At 38.6% G+C, this 27,940-nt stretch overlaps 1 protein-coding gene across 1 annotated transcript in view; it reads left to right on the top strand.

Annotated features, from left to right (window-relative positions):
* SUGT1 (SGT1 homolog, MIS12 kinetochore complex assembly cochaperone) overlaps positions 1–27,729 on the top strand; it is a 1,565,243-nt gene extending 1,537,514 nt beyond the window's left edge. The window contains exon 10 of the mRNA XM_044071688.1: positions 27,427–27,729. Coding sequence (XP_043927623.1) covers positions 27,427–27,528 — 102 coding nt within the window. The 3' untranslated portion in view covers positions 27,529–27,729. The remainder of the gene's footprint in view (positions 1–27,426) is intronic.
* Positions 27,730–27,940: the final 211 nt, after the last annotated feature.

Here is a 27,940-nt window from a genome sequence, read left to right as displayed (position 1 = left end):
TTTGAAATTCACTTTAAATTGTTCCCCTGATAGTATAGACTTCCTAGATGTTACCGTATATAGGGAAGATATGAATTGACTAACTAAACTGCATAGGAAACAGTGCTACTGCCCTGCCTTCCTACACAGGGATAGTATGCACAGTCCCAATACCTTTTGTAACATCATAAAAGGACAGGCTATGAGAGTTTCTCGCCTGTGTTGCCAAGGACCATGAGGTTGAAAATGAAGTTAATTTGAAAGCAGGATTTCTGGAAAAAGGTTATAATGAAGGCAAAATCAATAGAGCCTACTTGCAAGTGAATAGGGAGAGGGGTGGTAGAGCAAGACCTTATTACTCTGATAGAGCAACAAAAGAAATGGTGAATAGTAAGCATAGAACATTACCAGTTATACCTATGGTTTTACCTTATAGTATGGACGTGAGCAAATTTCAAACTGTTATATACCAGAATTGGCATATGCTTTTGATTGATGAGGAAACAACAAATGTGGTGGGCAATTACCCTCAATTTGTATTTAAGAATAAAAAACGTTACTTTTGTACAATAAATGAGAAGATTTGTTTTATTTAGTCTGCTGTGTTGCTGATTAATCCAGTTACTTTCCATCAACAGCCCACAGGGAGTTGAAGTGCATGGCAGTGGTCGCAGCTCACTTGAGACCATTGGGATTTTGGGTGTTGCCTTACCTCCACAACTGACTTTTTTCTGTTTCCACCAAACCTGTACTGATTCTGGACAGGGAGTACTTGCTCTGACAATGCCTTCAACTAGGAATCGCAGTGAACTACACCAAGTATCACCTCTTGCCCACTCACGCCCTCAAATTCATCGGTGCTCATCCGCATATGGTGACGCAGATTACAAGCTTGCCACAGACAAGGTTAAACAATCTGCAGAGCTAAGCATCACACATTTTCTCTATTCCTTCCTCTCCTGGCAGGCTGGTATTACGTTTTCTCAGGTCAGTGGTGGCTTCAGTAGTGGTGGTGGTATCGTTAGCCAGATTTTACATGAAGGTATTGCAATGAACCCTTTCGATACAGTGGTCAGTAGGATGTCACCCTCTGACTACTCCTGTGTAAGTTGCAAATATTTGTAGACAACACATAACCCGGTGGAGTCACACATAAGAAGTATCTCTGGGCTGCCCTTTAATTCTTCCTATGCCCAAGGCCACAGTAACAACAGATGCTTTTAGGATGGGGGGCAGCATTACTTGAGAAGGAAGGTCCAAGGCACATGGTCTCAGTTAAAGGTCAGTCTTCAAATCAGTGTCGTAGAAATGAGAGCAATCCTATTGGTGTTGCAGGCATTTCAAGATGTTCTCCCTCTAGAGATTTTGCTGTTCAGACAGACAGACAACTTGCCGGTGGTCTGGTACATAAAGAAACAGAGGGTAAAATGGTCCTATCATCTGTGTAGAGAGGCAGTGAGAGTGTGGTAATGGGCAATCTCTTCTGGCCCCTCTCTGTTAGCAACACATATTCCAGGGAAGTCCAACAAACTGAGCAGGTCCACCTTACTTCCTCACAAGTGGTCTGTCAATCGTTTAATGGCGGAAATGATTTTTTGCCAATGGGACCAACCGTGCTGTGACCTCTTTGCTTCCCCCAGTTCCATATGCAGCAGGTACTTTGCCCTGATCCCTAAAGAGGGGGAGTCATCAAGAGACTGTCTCATTCACACTTGATCTCCTGGTCTCCTCTGTCTTCCCACTCATCTCTCTCATTCCCAAGTTTCTTCAGAAGGCATTTCAGTGGAATGGAAGTGCAAGGTAATACACATTGTGCCATTATGGTCTTGACAAGTGTGGTCTCCTTTCCTTGGTGTTGGTGCCTTCTCAGGACCTTCTTTCCCAGACATCCAGGATACCTCACCCAGGTGTTTAAAACCTCAAGTTGACCGCATGGTTTCTCCACTTCCAGTTTTCTTCCTCAGTTCGTCACATCCTTACGTCATCCCAGAAAGATTTATAAGAGCAAATGAAAAGGTTCTCCATTTAGGCCCTCCATAGACAATTTGACCCTTTTCACCTCAACTACTGCAGCTGTTCTTGACATTTTTGCTTTTATTTTCAATAATGGAGCTAATTACTCAACATTTAAGGTCCAACTTGCTGAAATTTCTAATATCTAAGTAGACAAAAAACATTCTTCTTTGGCCTCTCTGAGGTTATGTAAGGCCTTTCTTAGACACCTTTTTATTGTGACCTCCTGTTAAGGACCCCACTCTTCCATGTTATTTAACAGTACATGTCCTTATTCCTGTGTTGCAGTATTCTTAGTTTGGGATTCTGTGCCTCAGGCGACCCAAACGTCGGCTCCTATACAAAAGCTTAAGCCTGTCTGCTATAGGTGCGTGGGACGTTACATGTAGGGCTTTAAACCAGGGACCTTAAATTTGACGTCTGCACGTACAGACCCCAGAACTTTTCAGCCGCAGTCGACATTACATCGATCTCTTTGCTCCTCTACTTGAAGACTTCTAAAGCTAAGTACCCCATTGGGGATTTTTTTGCTTTTTTTCTTGAGCTTGGTTTGTTGTAGTTACCATTAGCCGATGTCAGCTAAGAAGGGTAAATGCCAATGTGGGACTCAGATACTGCATAAAGATACACACAGCTGCTGCGTCTTCTGTCTAGACCGGGAGCATGACCACAGCGCTTGCTCCATTTGTCAATCCTTTGTACTCAAGACCCTCCGTAGCTGTCTGGCCGCCCTTAACTTATATTTAAAAAAACAGAGGCTCAAAAAACTTGCTCTCAGGATGGATCCCAAACTGGCCACTTCGACGGGCTCACCATGGAAAAAGGCCAAGGTTTCCAGGCCTACTTCCTGTGCCTTTCCACCATCGGATGTCTCACCAGATTCCAATATGGGGTTGAGGGGTATCTAACAGAACCGTCTACTTCGGCTCCCCTCAAGGAAGCTGCTTTCTGGAGTAACAGCTAGCACATCCACGGAGATGGCCCTGACATCGGTTCCTACCGATGTTGAGGGGGAACCAGATATCGTCGGATGACCTACCGGGATACCTCTGCCTGAAACCCCTACCGTTTCCCAGGCTGTTGAACCCAGGCCTTCACTGAGGCCAGTGCCTTTAAAAAGTAAAAAAAAAAAAAACAAAGCACCAGACTCGACCTCCTGAAGGAGTCCCAGACTAGCAGTCATTCACCAGTTCTTTGATGCAGGCCTTCATGACCCTTCAGCTCACAACTGCTTTTCCCCTCCACTATTCCAGTGCTTAGTCCCAGGCCTGCTTTTGCCACTTCTATCCCTTTGCTTACTGCCCAAGAAGGAGAGGAAGAACAGGAACCCTACTTCTCATCTTCTGATTAATCTGTCTCCTACTCCTCACAAATTGCCTCCCCCTTTGAATACTATTCACCAGATGAGGAATACATAGAAAGGGACTCTCCACCAGAGGATATCACCTTTGGGAGACTATCACAAAAATGAAAGAATATTTTAAATGGGACACTTCCCAAATGACTGACACTCAGAGGAGGTACTTTGAACTTCTCCAAGTGGAATCCCCTTCGCCTTCAGCTATCCCACCTGTCATCCCTGCTTACCTTGATGCTTTCACCTCAGCATCAAAGAACCCAGGTTCACAACCATCAAGCCCCTAAGAGACCTGACAGGTTCTTCAAAGTTCCAGATGAACAGAAATTCCTTGTTAAGCCACCCCTGGTAAACCCTGCTGTAATTGTTATAAACCCTGATAAGCAATCTAGACTGATACCTTCAGCATCTCTTCTGACCACTGATAAGGATAACGAAAGCATTTACAGGATAGGAAAAAAGGGTTACACCTCCTCCACCCTGGCCTTCAGAGCTATCAACTGTCAAACCTACATGATTAAGTATGCCTTGGACCTTGTTACACAAGCCTCTACTCTGTTGACGTCCACACCTGACTATCCCACCAAATCTGAGATAGCATCTAAACTATCCCTGGCTTCCCAGGTAGTCAGATATTCGATTAGATGCAGTTACAATGCAGCAGAGGCCTCTGCTAGGTCTGCTGCCTCTGCATCAGTACTCCGCAGATACTCTTGGCTATGGCTCCAACCCCTACCAGAGGATTTCAAGTCCAGAATCCTAGACCCTCCATTAGACCTCAACCTCCTGTTTGGTAAGCAGTCTGCAGACCTTTTCAAAAACCTGCAGGAAAAAAGTAAGGAGCTCCAAGACATCAAACGTTTGTGTCTCCCATCCCAAAATATTACAGGAATTACCCTGCTAAGACTATCTTTGTCAAGAGGCCCCCCTTCCTCTTCCAGGCATAGGAGAGGAACCAGGAGGCAAACCTCCTCCAGACCTGTTGCCTCATAACCCAGTCCAGGACAACTTTTTCAGGATAGAAGTGGACCCAACAATGCGTGACTGCCTTGCCCACCTCCCCTTGTCAGCCCGCCTTCCCGTCTGGAAATGCACCACATCTGACAGCTGAGTACTGGCAGTCGTACAAAATGGATATGTCCTTACTTGAAAGGAAAAGCCCCTTCAAAGGGGCATTCCTTTCCTCCCCAGAAATCAACTTCATCTCATCCCTTACATACTGCAAGACCTTCTCAGATTAGGAACCATAGAACCTGTCCCTCCAGGACAGAAGAAAAAGGCTTCTACAAAATACTTTTTCTGGTCCCCAAAAAGGGTGGCCCTCGGAGACCAATACTGGACTTATTCTTTCTAAACCTTTTCCTAAAGTTCCATTCTTCAGAATGTTATCTCTTCAAACCCTTCTTCCTTTACTGCCAGTCCAGGCCTTTATGGTCATGCTAGATCTAAAGGAAGCATATCTCCATATTCCCATAAAACCCTCCAACAGGAAATTCCTGCGTTTCACTGTGCTCTGTTCTCATTTTCAATTTACAGCCTTGCCCGTTCGTTTGTCTACACCCAGGGTATTTACAAAATGCCTAGCCCCAGCCATAGCTTTCTGCAGAACTAAATTACCTAGACAACATCCTCATTCTAGCAGAAGCATAGGACACCCTCTAAAACCATCTGAAGTTCACTGCTTCCCTACTTCAGAGCTTGGGATTCATCCTCAACCTCCTAAAATCATCCTTGACCCCACAGCAGAACAAAATCTTTCTAGGCCGCAGGATCAGAACAGATCTGATGCGGGCTTTCCTCCCTCAGGACAAAGTTTTGTCACTCTCCCCTCACTTTCAAAACTTATTACAGGTTCATCAGATATCTGCAAGACAATTCCTGTGGATCCTGGGACTCATGGCAGCCACCATCCTGATGCTGCCCCTAGCCAGAATGCACATGTGAAAGCTCCACTGGTACCTAAAAAATGTGTGGTCACAACACCAACATCCCCTTGAGCAATAAATTACTCTCCTGCCCAGCCTCAAAGCAGAACTAAGGTGGTGGATCCGTCAAATACTTCTTGAACCCAGGCCTTCCACTACAAACACCCTCCCCAACCCAGCATATGCACACAGATGCTTTAGACCTAGGGTGGGGGGCTACCATGAAAGGTTACATGGTACAGGAGGCATGGAAGCCTATCCTCCAAAAGAAGCATGTCAATGTAAGGGAAATAACAGCAGTTCCTTCTGCCCTGAAGGCCTTCCTTCCTATCCTGCAACCAGGCCCCCTTCAGATATTCACAGACAACACCACAGTCATGTGGTTTCTCAACAAACAGGGAGGGACCAAGGCCTACCTCCTATGCAGGATGACTTTACAAATTTGGGACCTTGCCTCCAGGCATAGCTTAACCCTCCAGGCAACATATAACCCCAATCAGGACAACAAACAAGTGGACATTCTCAGCAGAACATCCTCTCTACAGCACAAGTGGATGTTGAACAGGGATACCTTTCTAGACATTGTCCATTGGTGGGGCACACCTCAGGTAGATCTGTTTGCCTCCCCCCAAAACATACAGTTGGAAATATTCTGCACCAAAGACCACTCTCCACTAGCCTGGAGGGTAGATGCCTTCAGCGTTGCATGGAAGGGACAGTTTCTATATGCTTTCCCACCCTTCCCTCTCATTCAGAAAGTCCTCCTGAAAGTCGGGAAGGACAAGCCAAAAATCTTGCTGGCGACTCCGTACTGGCCAAGGGCAGCACTGGTTCCCCCTACTTCTCTCATTAGCCAAAGGCAATCACCACAAGTTAACCCACAAGGTGGACTTTCTCACACAACAAAAGGGAACTCTGATTCATCCTCACCAGCATATGTTAGGCCTAACAGTCTGGATGATAAACTTCTAATACCTGTCAGACACCACTACTCAGAGGACGTGCTTTTAGTCCTGAGGGAGGCCAGGAAACCTACTACTAGGAAATCCTACATATCAAAATGGGAAAGATTCTCCAGTTGCTGTCTCCATAAGGACAGGGACCCCTGCCAGGCAGACACCCCCCTAGTCCTTACCTATGTGTGTGAACTCATTAAGGATGGTCTTTCGTACTCTTCTGTGAAAGTCCACCTATCAGCTATTTCAGCTTATCTATCACTAGACCCCCTTTTACTGTCCAGGCTAGATGTCAAACTATTCCTGAAAGGGGTCTTGCACATCAGACCACCAAGAAAACCCATCTCAACCCCCTGGGACCTAAATTTAGTTTTGGAAAAACTAACACTGGCCCCATTTGAACCAGCTAGTGCTGCTACCCTACAAATGTGTACATGGAAAACTGTACTTCTGGTAGCCATTACCTTAGCTAGAAGAGTGTCAGAGTTGCAAACCCTTATGGCCTGTTCTCCCTACACTACCTTCCATAAGCATAGAGTGATCCTACGCACTAACCCATCCTTCAGGCCTAAAGTGGTCAACGAACTGTACCTAAACCCATCCATTCACCTGCCCACCTTCTTCCCCTCTCCAGCCAATGACAGTGAGAGGATCTTCCATTCCCTGAATGTGCACAGACAACTAAGATTCTACCTAGACAAAACTAAACCCATCAGAAAATCTAACCCAGCTATTTGTTTCCTTCCAACCTAGGGCCCTGGGCAAGGCAGTCTCCAAGCAAACCATTTCCTGTTGGATCAGGAAAACTATTTCCTTTTGCTACTTCCACCATGGACAGCACTTAACCCCAGGGGGTAAGAGCACACACTACCAGGGGCGTGGCAACTTCCAAAGCCTTTCTCAAAGGCTTGGACACAGCCTCCATCCTGGAAGCAGACACCTAGTCCACAGTTCACACCTTCACCAAACACTACAAATTGGATCACATCTCCAGAGCCCAGGCAGGGTTTGCTAGAGCAGTCCTGCAGGGATTTGTGGAATCAGCTACTTCTACCTCCACCCTTCCCTCTAATTAAGCTGTGGCACTCTCCTACACTGAGTACTGCAACATAGGAATAGAAGAACATACAGTTGTTGTGTAAAATCTTACCATAACCTTAGATGTCCTTCTCTTCCATGTTGCAGTATTCCTTCCCACCCACCTACCCTTTTGGACTAGTGACATACCTGTAGGGCATTCCAAGGCTCTACCCTGCATCAGGGACACACTAGCCCGCATATGTTACTTTGCACCTCTGGCTGACCCCTCTTGTTATTCTCTATGGGACTGTCTGACTGGGTATTTAAGTTCTGAGGTCTGTGTATACAGACGTCACATTTAAGGTCCCTGGTTTATGGCCTTACATGTGACATCCCATGCACCTACAGCAGCCAGGTTTAAGTCTTTGTATAGGCGCCAACATTTGGGTTGCCTGAGATGGAGAATCCCACACTAAGCAAACTGCAACATGAAAAAGGACATCTAAGGTTATGGTAAGATTTTATACAACTATTCTTTCTTCATGCTTTGACTCAGCCTCCCTATAACCTTCAGCCAAGGTAGACTTAAAGTTCTTATCATGGAAATCACTTTTCTCAGTCGCTATTACATCTGCTAGATGAGTATCAGAACTCCGGGTGCTTTCTTCCCAGCCACCGTATCTGATTTTTCATAAGGATAGGTTATACTGTCGGACTAATCCTTCTTTTCTACCCAAGATGGTGTCAGACAACTGTCAACCAGTCCATCAATCTGTTTTCTTTTCAAAATTTTCCAACAAGGGAAAATACATATTTTACCTGTTGGATGTTCATAGACAACTTAGATTCTATATATTCATAGGGCTAAATGTTTCAGTAAATTAAACCAAATGTTTGTTTCGTTTCCAAAACTAAATTTGGTAAGGCAATATCAAAGGTAACTTTAGCTAGATGGCTCACTGATTGCATTTCATTTGTATATAAGAATAAAGGGTTGACATTATATTTGTATACAAGAATAAAAGGGCTGACATTACCTAAACTGCCTAAGGCTCATTCCACCAGATCTTTGGCCACATCATCTGCTTTTTGGTCCAGAGCTTCTGTAGATGATATTTGTGCAGCTGCTACTTGGTCTAGTGCTCATAACCTTTATATCCCATTACAAATTGGACATCTTATCTAGGAATAGGGCAGCATTTGGCTCTGCTGTACTCCAGAATATCCTTCCTTGAGAACCACCCAGGGTTACTGTATCTGAGGACTGTGTCCCATCCATTGAGGAATGGACGAAAAGACAACATCAGTTGTGTACTCACCGTAAGTATGCTTCTGTGTTGTCTGTTTCGTCCTTCCTCAACCTTCCAGCCCCCTTCCTACTATATAAGCTCCTTTCATATGGGCTCATAGTATGTGCAGGGGAGTATTTCCTGTCAGCCTTGTTACATGAGCTGCAGTCTTTTCTTCCTCCTCCTCATCCTTTCTGCTGTAGTTGATATGCAATTTAATTTAGACTATGCTGACACTCTGGTATACTTTTGGTATATATTGGTAGGCTGAGTAGAGGGCAAACTTGATCTGAGGTAATTCAAGAGACGATAGGATTATGGGTAAGGGTAGGAGCTCCAGTTACAGAGCCAAAGTCTAATGAAGTGGCCAAAGTCAGATCAGAGGTCAGATCCAAGACCCACTGGTTAAGGAAGGATGAAAATAGACAACACAAATGCATAGTTATGGTGAGTACATAACTTTTATTTTTGTTTTTGAACTGCTTTGACAGTATAGGCACCATTGAATTATATTCAAAAGGCCAGGCTAATTGTGTCAATTAAGTTAGACATTGCCTTAGAAAATAACTGCTTGCTTTTTTTTTAATATTGGGTTGCATTGGTGAGTAAAATAATGCAAATGGCAGCAGTAGACAGAGATGCCTATTCTGCTCAGCATCTGACTCCATATGCACTCCTCTTGGGCTTAGATGATGGATGGTTGAGATTATTTGTTGCTGGAGAGCAGGCAATAGACTTTGAATACAACATGTGCTTATTTCTCTTCTGTTCTGGACAGGTAGGGTGTAAAAATATTAATTTGTGGACTGAATTTTGTTAACATTAGTGGCCTGCAGCTGGAAGATGTTTGGTCAGCTCAGTCATTTGTTCCCTGTAGTTGAAACTGCAAGTAGCTTGGCTTTATTGATTTCATCTGTATTGTTCATTCTAGATTGTATTGTAATTGCTGCACTGCATGCTGAATTGTAGCAATATGTAGTATCTTACTATATGATCACGTTTAATTTGTCACTGTAATTTCTGCATGTCAGATGTGGGAGTCTGTTTTAACAGTAAACTTGAACGACTATGTGCATGTGTGTGTGTGTGTGTGTGTGTGTGTGTGTGTGTGTAGGGGGCAATAGATGGGAGAAAATAAACCATGATTAATGAAAATAAGAAGGAGAACCATTGGAATAGGACGGGAACCATGATAGAAAATATTCATTATGGGTATATATGAAATAGAGGCTGTTGGATCCACCATCTGGGGTGGAATGTCACTGAGCATTTGTCCTTGGACAGTTTCACCTAAGGCTAACAGCTGTTTGCGTTACCATTGACTTACGTTGTCTGTTTGGCATGCTTTCATTTAAAGTTTTGTTCTTGGACAATGCTTGTTTCCTGCCATAAAAGATTTTTTTTTTTTTTTATTACCAAAGCTGTCCTCAGTAGACCTCTCTGAATGTTCCCTTCAGTGGTATCACAGCTATCTGTCTGCCACTTTACATTCAGTTATGTGGTAATCAGAACACCTTTTTTTCCTATTAATGTTGAAGCTTCATGAAGAAGGTTGTAAAAATGTTGAAAAATCTTGAATTTCATGCATCCCCTGTCTCTCTGCTCCCCAGACATAACTATCTTAACAGAAACATGGCTAAAACCTCCAACAAATGATAATGAGATTCTACCCCAAGGCTATAACATCTGTAGACTAGACAGACTTAATAAACATAGAGGAGGGATAGCAATAATTTATAAGAACACACTAACGCTATAATATCTGGATCCAAAACCACCAAAAGTAAATAATGCCAAAATGCTAATTACAACAGTAGAGTTAAACTCCAACAAATTTATAATAATAATTGCAGTTTACATCCTTCATGGCAATGACCCTGCCATTATTGAAGAATTCATCCATTGGTCATCCACATCCTTCTCTCAGGAAAGCATTGTCATGGGAGACTTCAATTTAGACTGGCTAACTTGGATCTCAGATAGTCCCACAAACTTTAGAAACTTGTACGGATTCTCCCACATAATAAATCCCCCATCTTGAGTAAAAAAACAAAACAAAAAAAAAAAAAAAACAGACAGTCAATACTTGATTGGACATTAAGCAGCAAACTATTACTCACCAGTCCATCAATATGTCTACCAGGTAGCATAAGTGACCACCTACCCACCGACCTCCACCACAGATTCAAAGGATAGTATAGCCACTTATTTTAACACCTACTTCACCAACTCCATACTAAACCTAACAAAAAACAAATAACATCACACCACTAACAGTCCCTTTTTGAATCTAATGGAACATCTTAACAACTTTTCCTTAAAGCCCATTCAAACTAGTACTATAAAAATGCTTCACAAACGTAAATCTACCACCCTTGCTGCCGACAAAACTACCTGCTGAATACCTTAAGTTAGCTACTGATGTCCTAGCCTACCCAGTCTCCATATTGGTCACCCAATCCTTAACTGAGTGCCAAGTTCCCAGTATCTGGAAAACATCCTACATAATACCCTTCCATAAAGGAGGAACCTGTACAGACCTTTCTAACTTCAGAACAATCGCAATTCTGTCACCCTTATCTAAAATTTTATAAAAATGCATTCACTTTCAACTCATGAATCACATACTTTCCAATAATCTTCTAATACGCTTTCGACCAAATCACAGCAACACCACAGCTCCTCTGAGCTTTACAGACACCATTAACCAACTCAGAAATAAAGGACAGTTAGTCTCCTCAGTATTCCTAGCCATGTCAACACCCTTTGACACCATCTCCCACCAGAAACTTTTACATGAACTCTCCAGTCCCTACAACTAAGCCATTCTGTCCTGCAGTGGTTTCACAACTACCTTTCAGACCGATATCAAGCTGCTAATGGAAAACTGAATTCTCCCTTACATTACTTTAGGTGTACCTCAGGGCTCAATTCTAGGTCCATTCCTATTCAGTATCTTCACTAGCAATCTGCACACAGCTACTGACCTAGCCACAATCGTATAATACACTGATGACTCCTCACTCATCTGTGCAACCCCCTCACTCGCTAAACTCCAAGAAAAAAAAAAGGCTCTCATTCTCGGCAGTGGAATATTGACATACTACCTCCCAACTAATACTGAACCCCAATAAGACAAAATTAATGATATTCTTAAATAACGAGCCCACTAACCACTTTTCTCCCTTCCTGATATACTCTTCTAACAACACAAAAATTGAACCATTGTCAAATTGCAATCTAATTGGCGTCACAATTGACAATAACATGAAATTTGATGAACATCTGTCAACTACTATAAAGAAATTCCACACAAAACTAGGCTCACTTAACAGATCAAAGCCGTATCTCACTCACTAGACAGTGTATTGCTAGGACACATTTGCTATCTCCCCTCCTCTGTGCCTTTGCTATTTTCTCTAACTTAAAGAAAACTGATCTAGCAAGACTAGACACTGTAACAAGATTGCTATCTTTGCTAGCAACTCCCCATATAGAAGACATCATTGTAATGCTTTACAGCATCTAAATTGGCTTACCTAACCGTCTTACCCTCACCCACCTTACAACAGCCCACAGAATAGTATATCAATCTGAAAAGTGTCCCTCTCTCCAAAACCTTCTTCAACCCCAATCTAGTACAAGGCAACTTAAATCTTCTGACAAGCTTCTTCTACAAGTCACAGGCGCTTACAGCTTCTATGGTGATTCTCTCTACTCCAGTCGTATCTGCAGGACATGGAATCTGACCCCACAACATATAACTGCAAGTATCCCCTCAACAATTTAAATCACTGCTTAGGACCCACCTATCTAATAACTGGCTTTGCTCTTGCCTAAATCCTGGCTGCCCACTATCTCCACCCTACTCTCCAGAATGCATTTCTGTCAGCATACTCAAACTATGTAAACCTTTTATCTCCTACTTTTACACTTAATCAGTAACAAATGCTGTTATCTATGCATATATAAAACCCAAGCTATGTTTAGCTAAATGACATTTTTTCTCAATTGTGAGTGTGCTTCCTCTAAATATTATGATTTTTCTTGTTGAAAATTGTAGCTATCATTATAGTTATATATGTTTCTTATTATAACTGTATGTTTTTCTTTTTCTTTGACAATTGTAAATAATAATATAGATATGTTTTTCTTACCATCCTGTCCTAACATATGCTTGTAATAATTCAATAATTTCAAATATGTTTATTCTCTATAACCTGTAGGGCTCCCCCCCCCGTGCCTCTGCTGAAAATGGGTCTCCCACCCAGTCAGACTATCCTGGTAAACAAACATAAAATAAGTACCACAAGAGTCCATTTTAGATCCAGTACACACAGCCCTTGTTCAATACTTGGTTCTACACTCATATTCTGAATCCCAAATTTAACACAGTTCCAACACATTGCCCAAGAATTCTGTACATCCATTGAATCCTGGCTAAGTAACTCTCATAACCCCCCCAAAAAAAAAAACTTATTCCTCTTCCTTCCCAAATAATTTACTGTACATAAAATACTTCTAAATCGTTTCTTTTTTTTTTTAAAACAAGTTTATTATTTTTAACTTACAAAATAAATATTATAACAATCTTATACAAGCAGTTAATATATAAAGATTTATAACATTTGATAAAACAACTAAAGTATTTACAAAGACATCCACTGTAAATCAAATCAATTAATTAAACTGTAACATCTTACTAATGAAACTAAGACTGTTTTAACAAGTTTTGTAAGGTATCCCATATATTATCGTAAGATGTTTTCCTAATGGTTCTTGACTTTATTGTCATTAGTTCCATATGACACACTTCAATCATAACATTTTTAAATTCATTAAGTGAAGGAGGAGTATCTGAAATCCAGTTTCTGGTTATTATTTTTCTAGCCACTGCTAGAATTGACCATAATAAAGGACGTTTAACTTTTTTAACACATTTAGGAACAGGGGTGTTAAATAATATAAGTGATTTAGAGACTATGAAATTATCTGTGAAAAGAGCCTGCAAAAAATCATTGATTAACATCCAATATTCCTTCAGTTTTATACAATCGTAAAACATATGTGCCCAATCAGCATTTATTTCTACAGTACATCTCTTACATATGTTGTCTTTATTGTTTATTTTATTCATCATTAAGGGTGTATAGAAAGATCTATGTAAAAATTTCCAGGTAAAAGTCTCCAATTAATAGAAGAAGTAGTTTTATAAGCAGATTCCAATATATATTGTTTATCTTGTTGTTTTGGTGATTCACCATTAATGGAAATGAAATAATTCCAGTAATTATCTGAACTATAATAGGTTTCATCTCTAATAATTTTATGTATGTGTGAGAGCTTACCTTTATCAGAAACCCTATGTTGTAAATTTAATATTAAGTAGTCAATCAGAATTGGGACAGATTCTTTAACTGTTAAAGACATTAAATCAAGTTTATTAATAAGATGTTGTCTAAAAGTCTGAATCTCTAACCAACATGTTTCTCTCAAATCAAATTCTTGCTTTAAGAAGTCTAAATTTTTTACTTTATTGTCAGACAGCATCTGATACCAATACTTTAAATTATTCTCTGTGACTAGAAGAGTTCTTTCAGAGGTGAATGATAAAAGAATACCTTGTGTATACATTATAGGAAATAAGATAAAATTCCATTCCTTATACTTAGGATGTATATATATAAAATTGCGATATCTAATAATAATATTTAATGGGTAACTAGCTATATATTTTGGTGTAATAGATGAGGTACAAAACTCTTTTAGTAACCATAACATGGGATTGTTTATAATAGTATTTTTGTGTATTAACAATATTTTTGTGAAGTGCATGCTAATTAATTCCCAATATTCCTTCCATTTTGCAACATATGACTGATCTATTAGCAATGTTATAACTTTTATAATAGAAGAGATAGCATATAAATTAAAGTCTGGAAATGATATGCCCCCTTGAGACCAACTATTAGTATGTTTCTTTAATGCAATCCTAGGTCTATTAGGTGCCCATAAGAAATTTAACATTTGTGAATTTAATTTCCTAATAATTATTTTTGTAGGTGGGAGTATTATTGATTGTATTATGTATAATATCTTCGGGAATATTATCATTTTAATAATTGTGAGCCTTTCTTCCATGGTAAAAAACATATTGTTCCAGCTATTGAAATGATTTGTATATTATGAAGACAATTACTATAATTACTATGTATAATAGATTTAATATCTTTAGTTAATGTTATGCCTAAATAAGTTATTTGACCTGAATTGGGTATGTATTTGAGAAAATCATTAGTGAGAACATTTTTCCCTGCGTATATTGGTAATATTTTAGTTTTTTCTTCATTAAATATCAAACCAGAAATATTCTTGAAATCTGTCATCTCGTCAAATAATGACCGCATAGAAGAATTTGTTCCTGCTGATGTAATTAGAACATCATCTGCAAAAAGTTGGATTTTAGATATTGTATTTTCATCTATATCAAATCCTTCTATATCATTGCTGTTTCTAATCAAATTAGCCCAAGGCTCCATTATTAAAGTAAATAATAATGGTAAAAGTGGACACCCTTGTTTTGTACCTTTTAATATGGGTATTTTTTGTGAGACATATGTTCCTATTTTAATGTAAGCCAATGCTCCTTTATATAGATGTTCAATTAAATTCACAAATTTATCAGAGAAATTTGTACACTTCAGTAAGATAAACAAATAGTCCAACTTACTGAGTCAAATGCTGAACTTATATCAAGGCTGATGAGTGTCAAATCTTTCTTTTTTCTGTTTGCATAATCAATTAGAGTTAAAGTTCTCCTTATATTATCAAAAGTATTTCTATTTATAATAAAGCCTGTCTGGTCTATATCTATTATACTTGGAATGATTGTCTTTAATCTGTCAGCAAATATATTCATGAACATTTTATAGTCAACATTAAGTAATGAAATAGGTCTTTATGAAGTGCATCTAGTTGGATCTTTATTGGGTTTCAAAATTGGTGAAATAAATGTGTATTGCCAGGATGGGGGAATTGACAACTCATTTTGAGCTGAAATGAAAACCTTATGTATTAATGAGTAGGTACTCTTAGGAAGGATTTTATAAATCTCAGGAATAATACCATCATTACCTGGTGCTTTGTTTGATTTAAGTTTATTTATTTGTGTGATAACCTCTGTATATGAAATATTTTTATCTATTAATCTAGGCTGTTGTTTATTAAGTTTTTTGTTCATGTTTGTAATTATAAAGTTCTTTATTTTATCTTTAGAATCCATATTAATGTTATTATGGTTAATGTTATGAAAGTGATTTCTAAATTCATCTAATATTTCTGGTAAACTAGAGACGTTCTTCTTTTTCCTTGGAGAGAAAATTTCTTTGATGTGATTTTGTTTATTCAGCCTTTTTGTTTTATTTTTAAGTCTATGTAAATATTTGGGACTTATTGAGTAAGACAGAAATTTATATTTCTCTAATGTTATTTTGACTTTGTTTCTTAAAATTTCTTTGTATTTCTCATTTAATTTATTTATTTCCTCAATGACTTTTTTGTCCATAATATTTTCCTTATTATTATGTTTATATGAGTCTAATTTGTTTTGAATGTCTGTTAATTCCTTATCCCAAGATTTCCTTTTATTATTATACCATCTGATACTTTGTCCATATAAATATGATTTTAGAGCATCCCAAATGTAAATAATGGACACGTCAGGTATAGTGTTTAAGTCCAAGAAATGTTGTACCTCTGTAAGTATATAATCTTTATAATCTTTTAGTTGAGTTAGGTATGCTGGTATTCTTTTGATCTGAACATTATAAGTGATATTTACCATAAATTTGAAGACAATTGAATTATGATCTGATATAGGACATGAAATGATCTTAGAATTAATTAAGTCTGTTACCAGTTGGTTAGAAATAAAGACTCTATCTATTCTTGAATAAGTTTTATGTCTATTAGAAAAAAAAGTATATGGTAATGATTTAGAATCTGTCTGATTATTAATATCATTCAAATGGTATAAATTAATGAAATCCTTTAAATGTTTTGCATTGGGTGTGATTTTCCTTTTTCCTATAGTAGTAGTATCTTTTTCATGCAGGATACAGTTAAAATCTCCTGCTAAAATAATATCTCCTTTAGAAAATGATATAATCTTATTGAGATGGTGTTTCACTGTATTAGTGCCAATTCCTGGTATCCAGTATACATTAATTAATGTATATATTTTCCCATCAATCTGTATTGTAACCATGCAGAACATTCCTTTGTCATCTTTATATGACTTAATAGTTTTAGGTATGGGCATATTTTTGTTCCATAAGATAGCCACTCCTCTTTTTTCTGTGTGTGTTCTGAGCTAACCAAGACTGTATATTTATTAGTGGCTAATTTATCTGTATCTTTTTTCAGGAGATGTGTTTCCTGAAGGAATATTAAGTTGGCTCTATGCAGATTAATATATCTCATTAAACTTGCCCTTTTACATGGGTTATTCAATCCATTAATGTTTAAAGAAATTCCTTTTAAAGTTACCATTTAACTTTTATAAACATATAAAACTTATAATCAGAATAACATTTACTAAAGTAAGTATTATTATGTCTCCTCCTTTAGGTGTTCTATTAATTATAGCTGTATTTAGTGAAAATCTTATGGAATTTTGTGAGATTTTAACTTTTATTTGTAGTGACAATGAGTTTATAAAATGTGATGTGGATGTCAAAACTATATACACATGACAATAATCAGGTGAAAATATTGTTTGGATTAAACAATGCATCCAGCCTGGAGTTAAAAACTCCAACTTCGAGTAGCAAATACCACTCAAGTTATCCCCCTATCCTAAGCAGCAGTACTCCAGCTGCCACCGAATTAATTCAATACTAACTATTATTAACTAAAGTTAACCTCATTTATTTTGATTATCTATTATAGCAAGGCTTAAACAATTTATATAACAGCTTCGTATAATCATATAAAACTTTTATAATCAACTTAATAATGCTATGTACATCTATTCTATATAATGAATTCATTATCATAATAGCATTCTAACAATCTTGAAAGTGGGAGCAGAGAAGAGAGAGAAAAAAAAAAGGATACCCATTTGGCAGTTTAATAAAAATTTGTAATGATAGGTTCTTATTATATGTTTATGCTCATTTGAATTCAATAACATTTGTTATCTCAGGCTATTATGACTCAGACATTACTTATATTAGAGTATTCCCATTTTCTGCCATAACAGTACTGTTAGTAGCTTTAAAACTTTAAACTACATGCACTAGAAGCTTCCTTCTCTTACTTATTCTTACCATTTAAATAAAAATGATTATTCTCAGTATATAAGTTAAAAGAACATACTACAAAGCAATATTGATCCCTAGTTATGCATAAGTCATTGTGATGAAAGCCAGCTGTATCGTATATATCTGCACTGCAGCTTTAAAATGTATCCCATGACATTTTCTTCTGAAATAAAATCATAATAATGCACATACTTGTTTATGTTAGTTAAGATAAATGCATTATAATATTATATATCCTTAAATTATAAGCATCCATATGCATTAAAGTGCAGCAATTATATAAGCTTTCAGAGTCATATGTGCATGAGTTTTAGCTTCTATGCCTTCTAAATGATCTCATTTGTTTGCTATGGCATATTAAGCCATTTAAAATCATTATAACTTTTACATTTTATAAGTTACATCTTAAATAAGTAAATTATTATAAAGAAAAACTCACATTTTGTTGTCATAAAGTTAGTTTTTCATCACAATACCGCATTTACAGCAGTTCTACTTCCTGAAACAGTTTACTTCTTGAATTTGCGATGAGTCTGTTTGTAATCAGGGGTCAAAGTTCAGAATGGCTGCTTTCAGCTTCTCTGCGTATTTTCTGGATGTTGAAGCTTTTAAAACGGCTCGAGGACACTATTCACGAGGATACCTATAACTTAAATTGTCTCTTATAACATTCTGGCGGGAATTTTAATAAAAGTAAGTGACAAACATTCATTTTGAAATGCAAATGGATTTATACAGTGTAAAACCTTCTCGAAGCACTTCACAAGTCATTGCAGTCTCTATGGCAGTGAAACCAAGCCTTCAATTATTTAACATAAACATTACTTATATTTATGTGTCCCATTTCATTTTCTCATTCAGAGTATGTTACAAACACATGTCAGTATTATCAGAACCTTGTTACCTTATAAGTGAAAAAAAAAAAAAAAAAAAAAAAAGTACCTACAAAGATATTTACTTGCTGTTTGTTTTAATAAAGTAAAACCTGAGACATATTACTTACAACTGCTTTAGTTCTAGTCAACTGCAGTTATATCATGACATATTATTTAATATCATGTATTTAAGCAATTTAATCATAGTATAATATATAGCAGTAATATTTAAACAGCATAAATAATTTTAAAGAGATAGTAGATTATTTTTCCCCTTTTTCCCTTCTTTTCATCTATCCCCCCTCCCTGCCCTCCCTCTCCCTCCTCTATATGTTTAGTTTAAAGAGAATGCTATTATTTAAGGTAAGAAAAGAAAGGAAATATATCATATTACTAACCTTAGGTCTCTTTGTCACAAAAGAGAAACAAGTTGATTTATATCAGGTTATTTGTTCCTCAGGAAGTTTGATTATTCATAAAACAAACTTCAGTTCTTGCACATTAAAATAACTTTGTACAAATCATTAAGATATTTGTGGTTTTCTTGTAAATGCAGAAACTGTAATTAAAGAGTTCAAAGAAATATAAAACATGTCATTTGTTTTTTAGTCTTTTTTGTTTCTCTGATGTCTTCCAAGAAGTTCCTGTTGCCATTCTCTTTAACGAAGGACTTGCCCATTCCATATCCTCTATTTTATCTGATATTTTATTTTTTTTATATACAGCAAAGCAGAGTCCAAGTCTTCCAAAATTCTAGGGCCATCAGGTAAAAAGATTTTTAGTTTGGAAGGAAATAAAAGATGAGTTTTGAACTGTGCTTTCTTAAGCTCTCTTATTAATGGTAAAAAGACCTTTCTTTTTGATGTTACCAAAGAAGAATAGTCATTGTCAAAGCGCACAGTTGCTTCATTAATTTTTATAGGTGCTTTAACCCATGCAGATTTTAACATCATCTCCTTGTCATAAGATGATAAAAATCTTACAATAACTGATCTAGGATACTTTTTATTTGTATTAGAAATAGATAAAGACCTATGGGCTCTTTCAATGCCAAAAGAAAATGCCTCTGACAGATCTAAAGTTTTGGGAAGCCAAGTATTTAAAAAAGATGTAATGTTATTACCTTCTATATTTTCTGGCAGTCCAAAAATCCTTATATTGTTGCGTCTGGATCTGTTTTCCAAGTCATCTAGTTTGGATTGAAGGTGCGTGTTTTGTTTCAGTAAGAATTCAGTGTTTATTTATTCTTCCGTAATTCTGTTGTCCATATCATTAAGTGTCTCTTCTATACCTGTTATCTGAGCTTTCTGATGATGTAGATCTTGGTGTAGCACATCCATTTGTTTTGTGGTTTTCTCTATAAAGTTATCAATTTTAACATCCAGTCTGTCCATTTTAGTTGTTAGTTGCTGTATAGTTGATAATAATGTCTGAAGCTCTTTCTTAATGCTGGAATCCTGACTGTTAGCCTTGCTGGAACTCATTCTGAACAGAAGTGATGAGAGAGAAATTTCCAAAAAGATTTCTGACAGGAAAATTAGTTAAATTTTCTTTCTTTTTTAGATATTATTCAAGATACTGATATTCCAAATGTTTTTAGAAAGAAAATTATTCCATTAGTTGAATTTTGAAGTAATAATTTCCTGTTAATGTAGTTATGTTGGTGGAGCTGAAGAAATCTGCTGCTATCTTGTGTTCATCCTTGGCCACCTAAATCGTTTCTTTTAATGGTGCAAAAAGGTAGTAGATTTCCTCCAAAAAACTGTTAGAAATCATAATAGATGACAGCATGAAGTCTGACTTCCATATACAGTAAGTCATTTAAAAAAAATATATTTTCTACCTATTGGCTACCGTCACTTCTCTATGCTGTTCTATCTTTATTAATCTCCAGGCAACTAAAAAATAAATATAATGGTATGGTAAAGTAGCAGAATTTCCTGCTGACCAGTCACACAGGTCCCATCAAAGTACATCCTTAAATACCTCAATTTTCTTGCACTACCCAACTACCTCATTTTGTCAGCTACTCATGACTCACAGCATAGTAAAAAAAAAAAATACCCAACCTTAAAATGTGTCCTTCAGCATTAGAAGTACTTCACTAAAATGTGGAATGTTATCCCCTGTCGTCGAAACTCTGTAGTAAAACATTCAGTGTTGAGATAAAACATGTTCGTCGTGTTACCCTGCTGCAGTCATCACACTTGGGTTATCCTGTCATCAGGCGGTCCCCCAGTCGGCCGGATTTCCAAAGTCTTGGTCCGACGTCGGTTGCTGTCGCCTCATCCCTGACGTCAGAGCGCCAGGGGTACATATATTGCAACCAACTCCATTTTCTTCAGTCTTTCTTGCCGCGCGGTGCCCGAAGCAGAAGCAGTTCGCAAGTGCAGGTCGGCTGACTCCTGAGATTTTCGAATTCGAATTTCAGACCAAAGTCTTCTATAAAGCTAAGTACCCCGTTGGGGAAACTTTTCTTGCCTCAGACCGATATCAGCCTCCTCCTGACAAAAGGCCTAGACAAGAGGAAGAATATGCTTCCTCTGAACAACTGTCTATTTCTTCGGATTCCTCTGAGGACATAGACTATTCCTTCTCTCCTTATGAAGATTTTGATGCTGAGGATTCTATTCCCTCAGCTTCCCCTCCAGAAGATTACTCTTTTAGGGAAACTTTACACACTATGAGGGAACATTTTCACTGGGAAGGTCAGGATTACTCTGACTCCAAGAAAAGGCTCAGAGAGTTTCTATTACTCCCCCAACACAGACCTCTAGCCATCCCTCCTGTTTTGGACATTGTGGATAATGTCTATTTAGTATCCAGTTTCAACCCTGACTCTCTGCCTCCTGCCCCGGCCAAGCCTGACAGATACTAGAGAGTTCCTGATTCCCACAAATTTCTTTACAAAAGCCCAGTAGCTGACCCAGAGACTATCTCCCAGGGTCCCAAGGGGGCTAAAGCTTCCATGGCTAAAAATCCAGTACCTTCTGAAAGGGATTCATGAGCACTAGACAGATGGAGGGAAAAGGTTTACACCTCAGCCACTTTAGCTATGAGAGCTCTAAACTGTCAATTTCATATGCTTAAATATCAGCAACTTCTGATCTCTCAATTAAAACAAAAGATAACCACCCTACCTCAACAACCTGAATTGAAAGAAGTACAGGATTTGTTGCACGCCACCGAGCAGGTGGGCAAACATACCTTACAATGTGGGTTTGATTCATTAGAGGCCTCCTGCAGAGCAGCTGTCACTGGTTCAGTTATACGTAGGCATGCCTGGTTAAAGGAACAAAGTCTGCCTGATCATGTTAAAGCAAAACTACTAGATGCTCCCTTACAGCAGGATGTTCTTTTTGGTGTTAAAGCAGAAGACGTTTTAAAGAAAATGGAAGATAAGGCAAAATCAATGCAGACAGTCAAAGATTTCCTACAGGTGCAACCCCCTCGCTTCAGCAGAAACTGGCCAACAAAAAATTGGTCCTTTCCAGCCACTGACAGGCCTCAGAGTGGTAAATACAGGTGCCCAAGGGGCAGAGGACAACCACAAGCTCAGTATAAATCTCGCCAATGGGGCACTCCAACCCAGAACGGAGGAGAAGACAGGTCTCACCCCACCAGAAGGCAAACTCAATGACTTGCACCTCAGCTGGCCAAACAAAGCTCTTTTTTCAACCCCCCTGGGGGGAAAACTAGCACTTTTTGCAGACAACTGGCACATGGTCACAAAGGACAAATGGGTCCTAGACATAATTTTACGAGGATATAGATTCCACTTTCACACCTTGCCAATAAAAAGAGGAATGCCAAACCTGCCACAAAATCCAAGGGCAGAGGCTCAAAAACAAATTACAGCTCTCATGGCCATGAGAGCCATTCAAAGGGTACCAGCTCAAGAACAAGGCCAAGGATTTTACTCAAGACTTTTCCTAGTACCCAGAAAATAAAATGCTTGGAGACCAATTCTGGACCTTTCAATTCTAAACACTTACTTACAAGTTCCCAAATTCAAGATGCTAACACTTACAGCAGCTACTTCCCATGTTGGGCAAGGAAGCATGGCTTGTAACGTTGGACCTCAAGGAGGCATACCTGCATGTCCCTATCAGACAAAGTTGCAGAAGATACCTCTGTTTCATTGCAGGTTCAACCCATTATCAATTCTCTGCACTGCCCTTTGGCTTATCTACTGCACCCAGAGTATTCACAAAATGCCTGGCACCAGTAATTGCATACTGCAGACAAAAAGGAATTCAGATATATCCATACCTGGACGACTGCCTCATCCAAGCAGAAAGAAAAGACATTCTCTTACAACATCTGACTTTTGTAAAGCATCTACTAAATTGTCTGGGGTGCACAGTAAACGAAAAGAAGTCAAAACTAGTACCCTCACAACAAAATGACATTCCTGGGTGCCAGCTTGGACACAATGGCCCAGAAGACTTATCTTACACCAGACAAGCAATTAGTTGTGACTCAATATTTCAAGACAATGGCAACAAAGACCCAATTAACTGCAAGAAAAATTCTGCAGGCTTTGGGCTTCATGGCATCTTGCATTCTGATAATACCATTTGCAAAACTGCATATGAGGAAATTACAATGGTACCTAAAAAACGTATGGTCTCAACACAGCCACAGATTGGACACAGTGATATCTCTCATTCCCTGCCTACAACAGGAATTTCTATGGTGGGCACAGGCATGTCACCTCAACAAGGGTCAGCCTTTCACCTTGCCCCCACCCAGGCAAACTATCACAACAGATGCTTCAGACTATGCCTGGGGGGCACATGGCAGGTCAATGCATTCAAGGCCTATGGACTGCAGAACAAAGAAAACTGCACATAAACCAAAAAGAGATGCTAGCTGTACAGAAAGCTCTGACAGCCTTCAAGGATCTACTACAGCCTGGACAACTGGCAATAAAGACGGACAGCACCACAGTAATGTGGTACATAAACAAACAAGGGGGCACACATTCCTACCCTCTTTGCAGGCAAGCACTAATCTTATGGAACACAGCTCTGGCCTACCAAGTCCAGTTTCAAGCTCACTTCCTGCCAGGACAGAAAAACACATTGGCAGACGACCTAAGCAGAAACGTCAAAGATCCCCATGAGTGGAAGCTAGACCCACAAATATTTGCTAACTCAAAGATGGGGTCTACCAAATATAGACCTGTTTGCCAGTCCTCAAAACTACCAGCTGACAAAATTTTGTACAAGGACATTCCACCATCAAGCTTGGAAAGTGGACGCTCTCTCCTTCAGTTGGAAAAACCTGACAGCATATGCTTTTCCTCCATTACCTCTTCTCACAAAGGTTCTTTTGAAGGTCAAAAAGGAGAAACCTTGAATGATTCTCATAGCCCCAGACTGGCCACGCCAGCACTGGTACCCGCTATTGAAGAATATGGCTCACAGCCCACCATGGATATTGCCTCAAATACCTCATTTACTCACGCAACAAGACATGCAGATTCTACACAGCCAGATCAAAACCTTAAACCTGACTGCATGTCAAATTAATTAAGCATCCAACCAGCCCCTCTTTCACAAGCAGTACTGGATGTTATTCTAGAAGCCAGGAGGCCAAGCACCAGGAAGGCTTACTCGGACAAATGGAAAGGTTTTCTGCTTGGAACCAAGCTAAAGGCCAAGACACAACTCAGCCTCATATGCCTCACATTCTGCAGTATTTAGCTGAGATGTTGCATAAAGGACTTTCCTTCTCTTCAATTAAAATCCATGCTTCAGCTATTTCAGCTCACTACGACACAAATCTATCTTTATTTTCAAATCCACTCCTAAGGCAGTTCCTCAGAGGGGCAAAAAACATTAGACCACCTAGAAGAGCTCCTACACCAACATGGGACCTCAACTTTGTTCTGGAAAAACTAACGCTTCCTCCCTTTGAACCAGCTTTTTCTGCAGACCTTCAGTTCCTATCTTGGAAGACTGCCCTGCTCCTGGCGATAACTTCTGCTAGGAGAGTTTCAGAATTACAGGCACTTATGGCAGTGGAACCTTTCCTCATTTTTCATCAAGACAGAGTTTCTCAACAAACTAATCCTTCCTTCATGCCTAAGGTGGTTTCCAGTGTAGCTTTAAATCAAACCATCCATCTATCCACTTTCTTCCCCAATCCACAGAACAAAGGTGAGAGACTCCTGCATTTCTTGGACATTCACAGGCAGCTTCGATACTACTTAGATAAAACTAAGGCTTTCAGAAAAACTGACCAGCTCTTTATTTCTTATGCTACAGCTTCTCAAGGGAAGGCCATATCCAAGCAAACCATTTCTAAATGGATAGGCCATTGCATACGATTCTGCTATACCCATCATGGGAAACCAGTTCCTCCTACCATTAGATCCCACTCTACTAGGGCAACAGCTACCTCTACAGCCTTTCTCAGGGGAGTTCCTACCAAGGAAATTTTAGAAGCTGCAACCTGGAGTTCTGTACACACCTTCACTAAACACTATCACTTACCTCTTTATTCTAAGTCTAGGGCAGGCTTCGCGACTGCAGTTCTGCAGGGCCTCATTGCCTCCACTAAACCTTTATGATGCCTCCACCCTTCCTTAGCTTTGGGACTCAACCCAAGTGTGATGACTGCAGCAGGGTAACACGATGAACATAGTACAATTTTGTACCTACCATAAATGTAGATGTTCGAGTGTTCACCCTGCTGCAGTCCAGGTTACCCTCCTTCCAACCCCTCTGATCTACTGGCTAAATCTTTGCTATGCCTTATTGATGTATTTGCTTACACCTGAAGGGTTTTTGTGTTTGTACAGTGTTCTCACCTTTTGGTACTAATTTGGATCACCTTTTTGAGGGCACCTGACATCTGGGGCAAGTAAAACTGAAGAAAATGGCGTCTGTTGCAATATATGTACCCCTGGCGCACTGACGTCAGGGATGAGGCGACAGCAACCGACGTCGGACCAAGACTTTGAAAATCCGGCCGACTGCGGGACCGCCTGACGACAGGATAACCCAAGTGTGATGACTGCAGCAGGGTGAACACTCGAACATCTACATTTATGGTAGGTACAAAACTGTACTTTCCTGAAAGATTCCTTGATCTGTTCCTGCTCTTAGTTAATCTTTTTGTACATTTCAACTGTTTATTGTACATCTTTATCTCCATAAGGAGTCAGTCCCCTCTTTAAATACATCAAGTCTTATTTCACCAGAGTATTATTTTACTGCTGTAATCAAATTTCCTGTGTTAACATTATCTTTTTTTACAGATAAACTGCTTAAGTGTGACTGACCATGAGCTCTTCATGAGTATATTCCCATTAGGTAGTCCATATCTGATTATCTACTACTACTGCTTAATATTTCAGCTAATGTTAATGGGAGGACATATGTATTTCTCCCCGATATGCAACCAAAGTCCAGCAGGTTTTGAATGTTTGCTTAGAAGGGTTTGCGTTGGTGTTTTTATACCCGTAGCAAACTTCAAAGAATTTTTCCTGAGGTAGATAAGAGGTAACTTGGAACATATGTTTTGGGGGTGTAATGAGTTGGCAGATTTTACAAATTCCATATGGGGCACTCTGACAGAAGTATTGGAAGAGTAAATGGCTGTAATTAAGGAAGTGACCCTTTTGAGCAGGGGAACATAATCATAATTACCTAGACATAGTAAGGCCTTGTTTATTTCTGTTGGCTGCCAAAAAAGACAATTAATAGAAGATGGAAATAAAAGTCCAAACCAACTGTATTTGAAGTACTGAATATTGTAAAAGAGATTTGGGAACAGTACATGAAGAATAATTCTCTGGAGGAGGAGTGAGGTTTAACGGAAGGCAGGAATTCAGCAGTTTCATGTATTGATACATTGGACTGATTATAGTTATAAAGACAGAAAACGTGATGTATAATGTGTGTAAATGAAAACAATTTATTTTATTTTTTATTTATTAATAAGAAAATAAATAAAAAATAAAATAAACATTTTAAGGCCTTGCTAAGTTTATTTCTGTTGGCTGCCAAAAAAGGCAATTAATAGAAGATGTAAATAAAAGTCTAAACCAACTATATTTGAAGTACCGAATATTGTAAAAGAGATTTGGGAACAGTACGTGAAGAATAATTCTCAGGAGGAGGAGTGAGGTTTAAGGGAAGGCAGGAATTCAGCAGTTTCATATATTGATACATTGGACTGATGATAGTTATAAAGACAGAAAACGTGAATATAATGTGTGTAAATGAAAACAATCTTAATATGATTTTGTTTTCTTTCCTATCAATGTATGTTTGCCTGTGTCTTTAATAATTTAATAAAGGTGTTTACCTGAAATAGTTTTTTAATCTATGTCAGTGTATAGTACTGTTTTGCTTCCTTAAGCGTATTACATTTTACTTTGTATCAGTAATTAATGTATTATGCTGTTTGAGTGCACTGTTTATTTGATTATATATGGTAAATACAACAAGTGGAGCTTTTTTCTCCAGACCTCTTCTGAAAAGGAGTTCTAGCATCCAGAAGTATTTTCCCAGTAAGCAGATGCAAGCAAATGAATGCATGTGTGTGTGAATTCGTTGGACTGAGTTGTAAAGATCATCTAACAGAATAAATTATATTCATCAAAACTACACAGTTTTTATTGTGGTGCTTTTAGTTTGCTTTATTAACTGCGTCTGGTTTTCATATTTTTCAGATGGAATCAGCCGGTACAGTTCTGAGTACCAACTGGACAGATGTAGGAAAAAGAAAAGTGGATATAAGTCCTTCCGATGACATGGAGTGGAAACCATATTGATGTCCCATCCTGTTTTGCACTTTCATTTTGAAAACTGTAATGCTTGCATTTTTGAGTCTCAAGTTTCAGATTTTCACATTTTATACTGCTGCAGGACTTGTTGCAGCCTGCTAGTATGAAGTGTCAACAGTCCAGAATCTAGGACATTGTTCATTTCTGCTGTGTAACTAATGATAAATAAAGAGTTGTATTTTATTTTTACTTTGGTGGTGGTATACACATTTTTGTAATAAATTGTGAATGTGAACATTCTGTGCTGCTTAGAGCTTTTTTACAGCTCAGCTTTCGTATCTTTGTTAGTTTTCTTGTGCCTATCTGTGGTTAGATCTGAAGCATGTCTAATATGTAAATATTGACTGCACAAAAAAATGAGTAGTGGTGCTTATCTCCTCTGTGTTACACTCTGTTCTCA

The sequence above is a fragment of the Protopterus annectens genome, chromosome 5.part0 (genome assembly GCF_019279795.1).
Source record: "Protopterus annectens isolate FY-2018-M chromosome 5.part0, PAN1.0, whole genome shotgun sequence".
NCBI lineage: Eukaryota > Metazoa > Chordata > Ceratodontiformes > Protopteridae > Protopterus > Protopterus annectens.
This window is presented reverse-complemented; position numbering and strand designations above follow the sequence as displayed.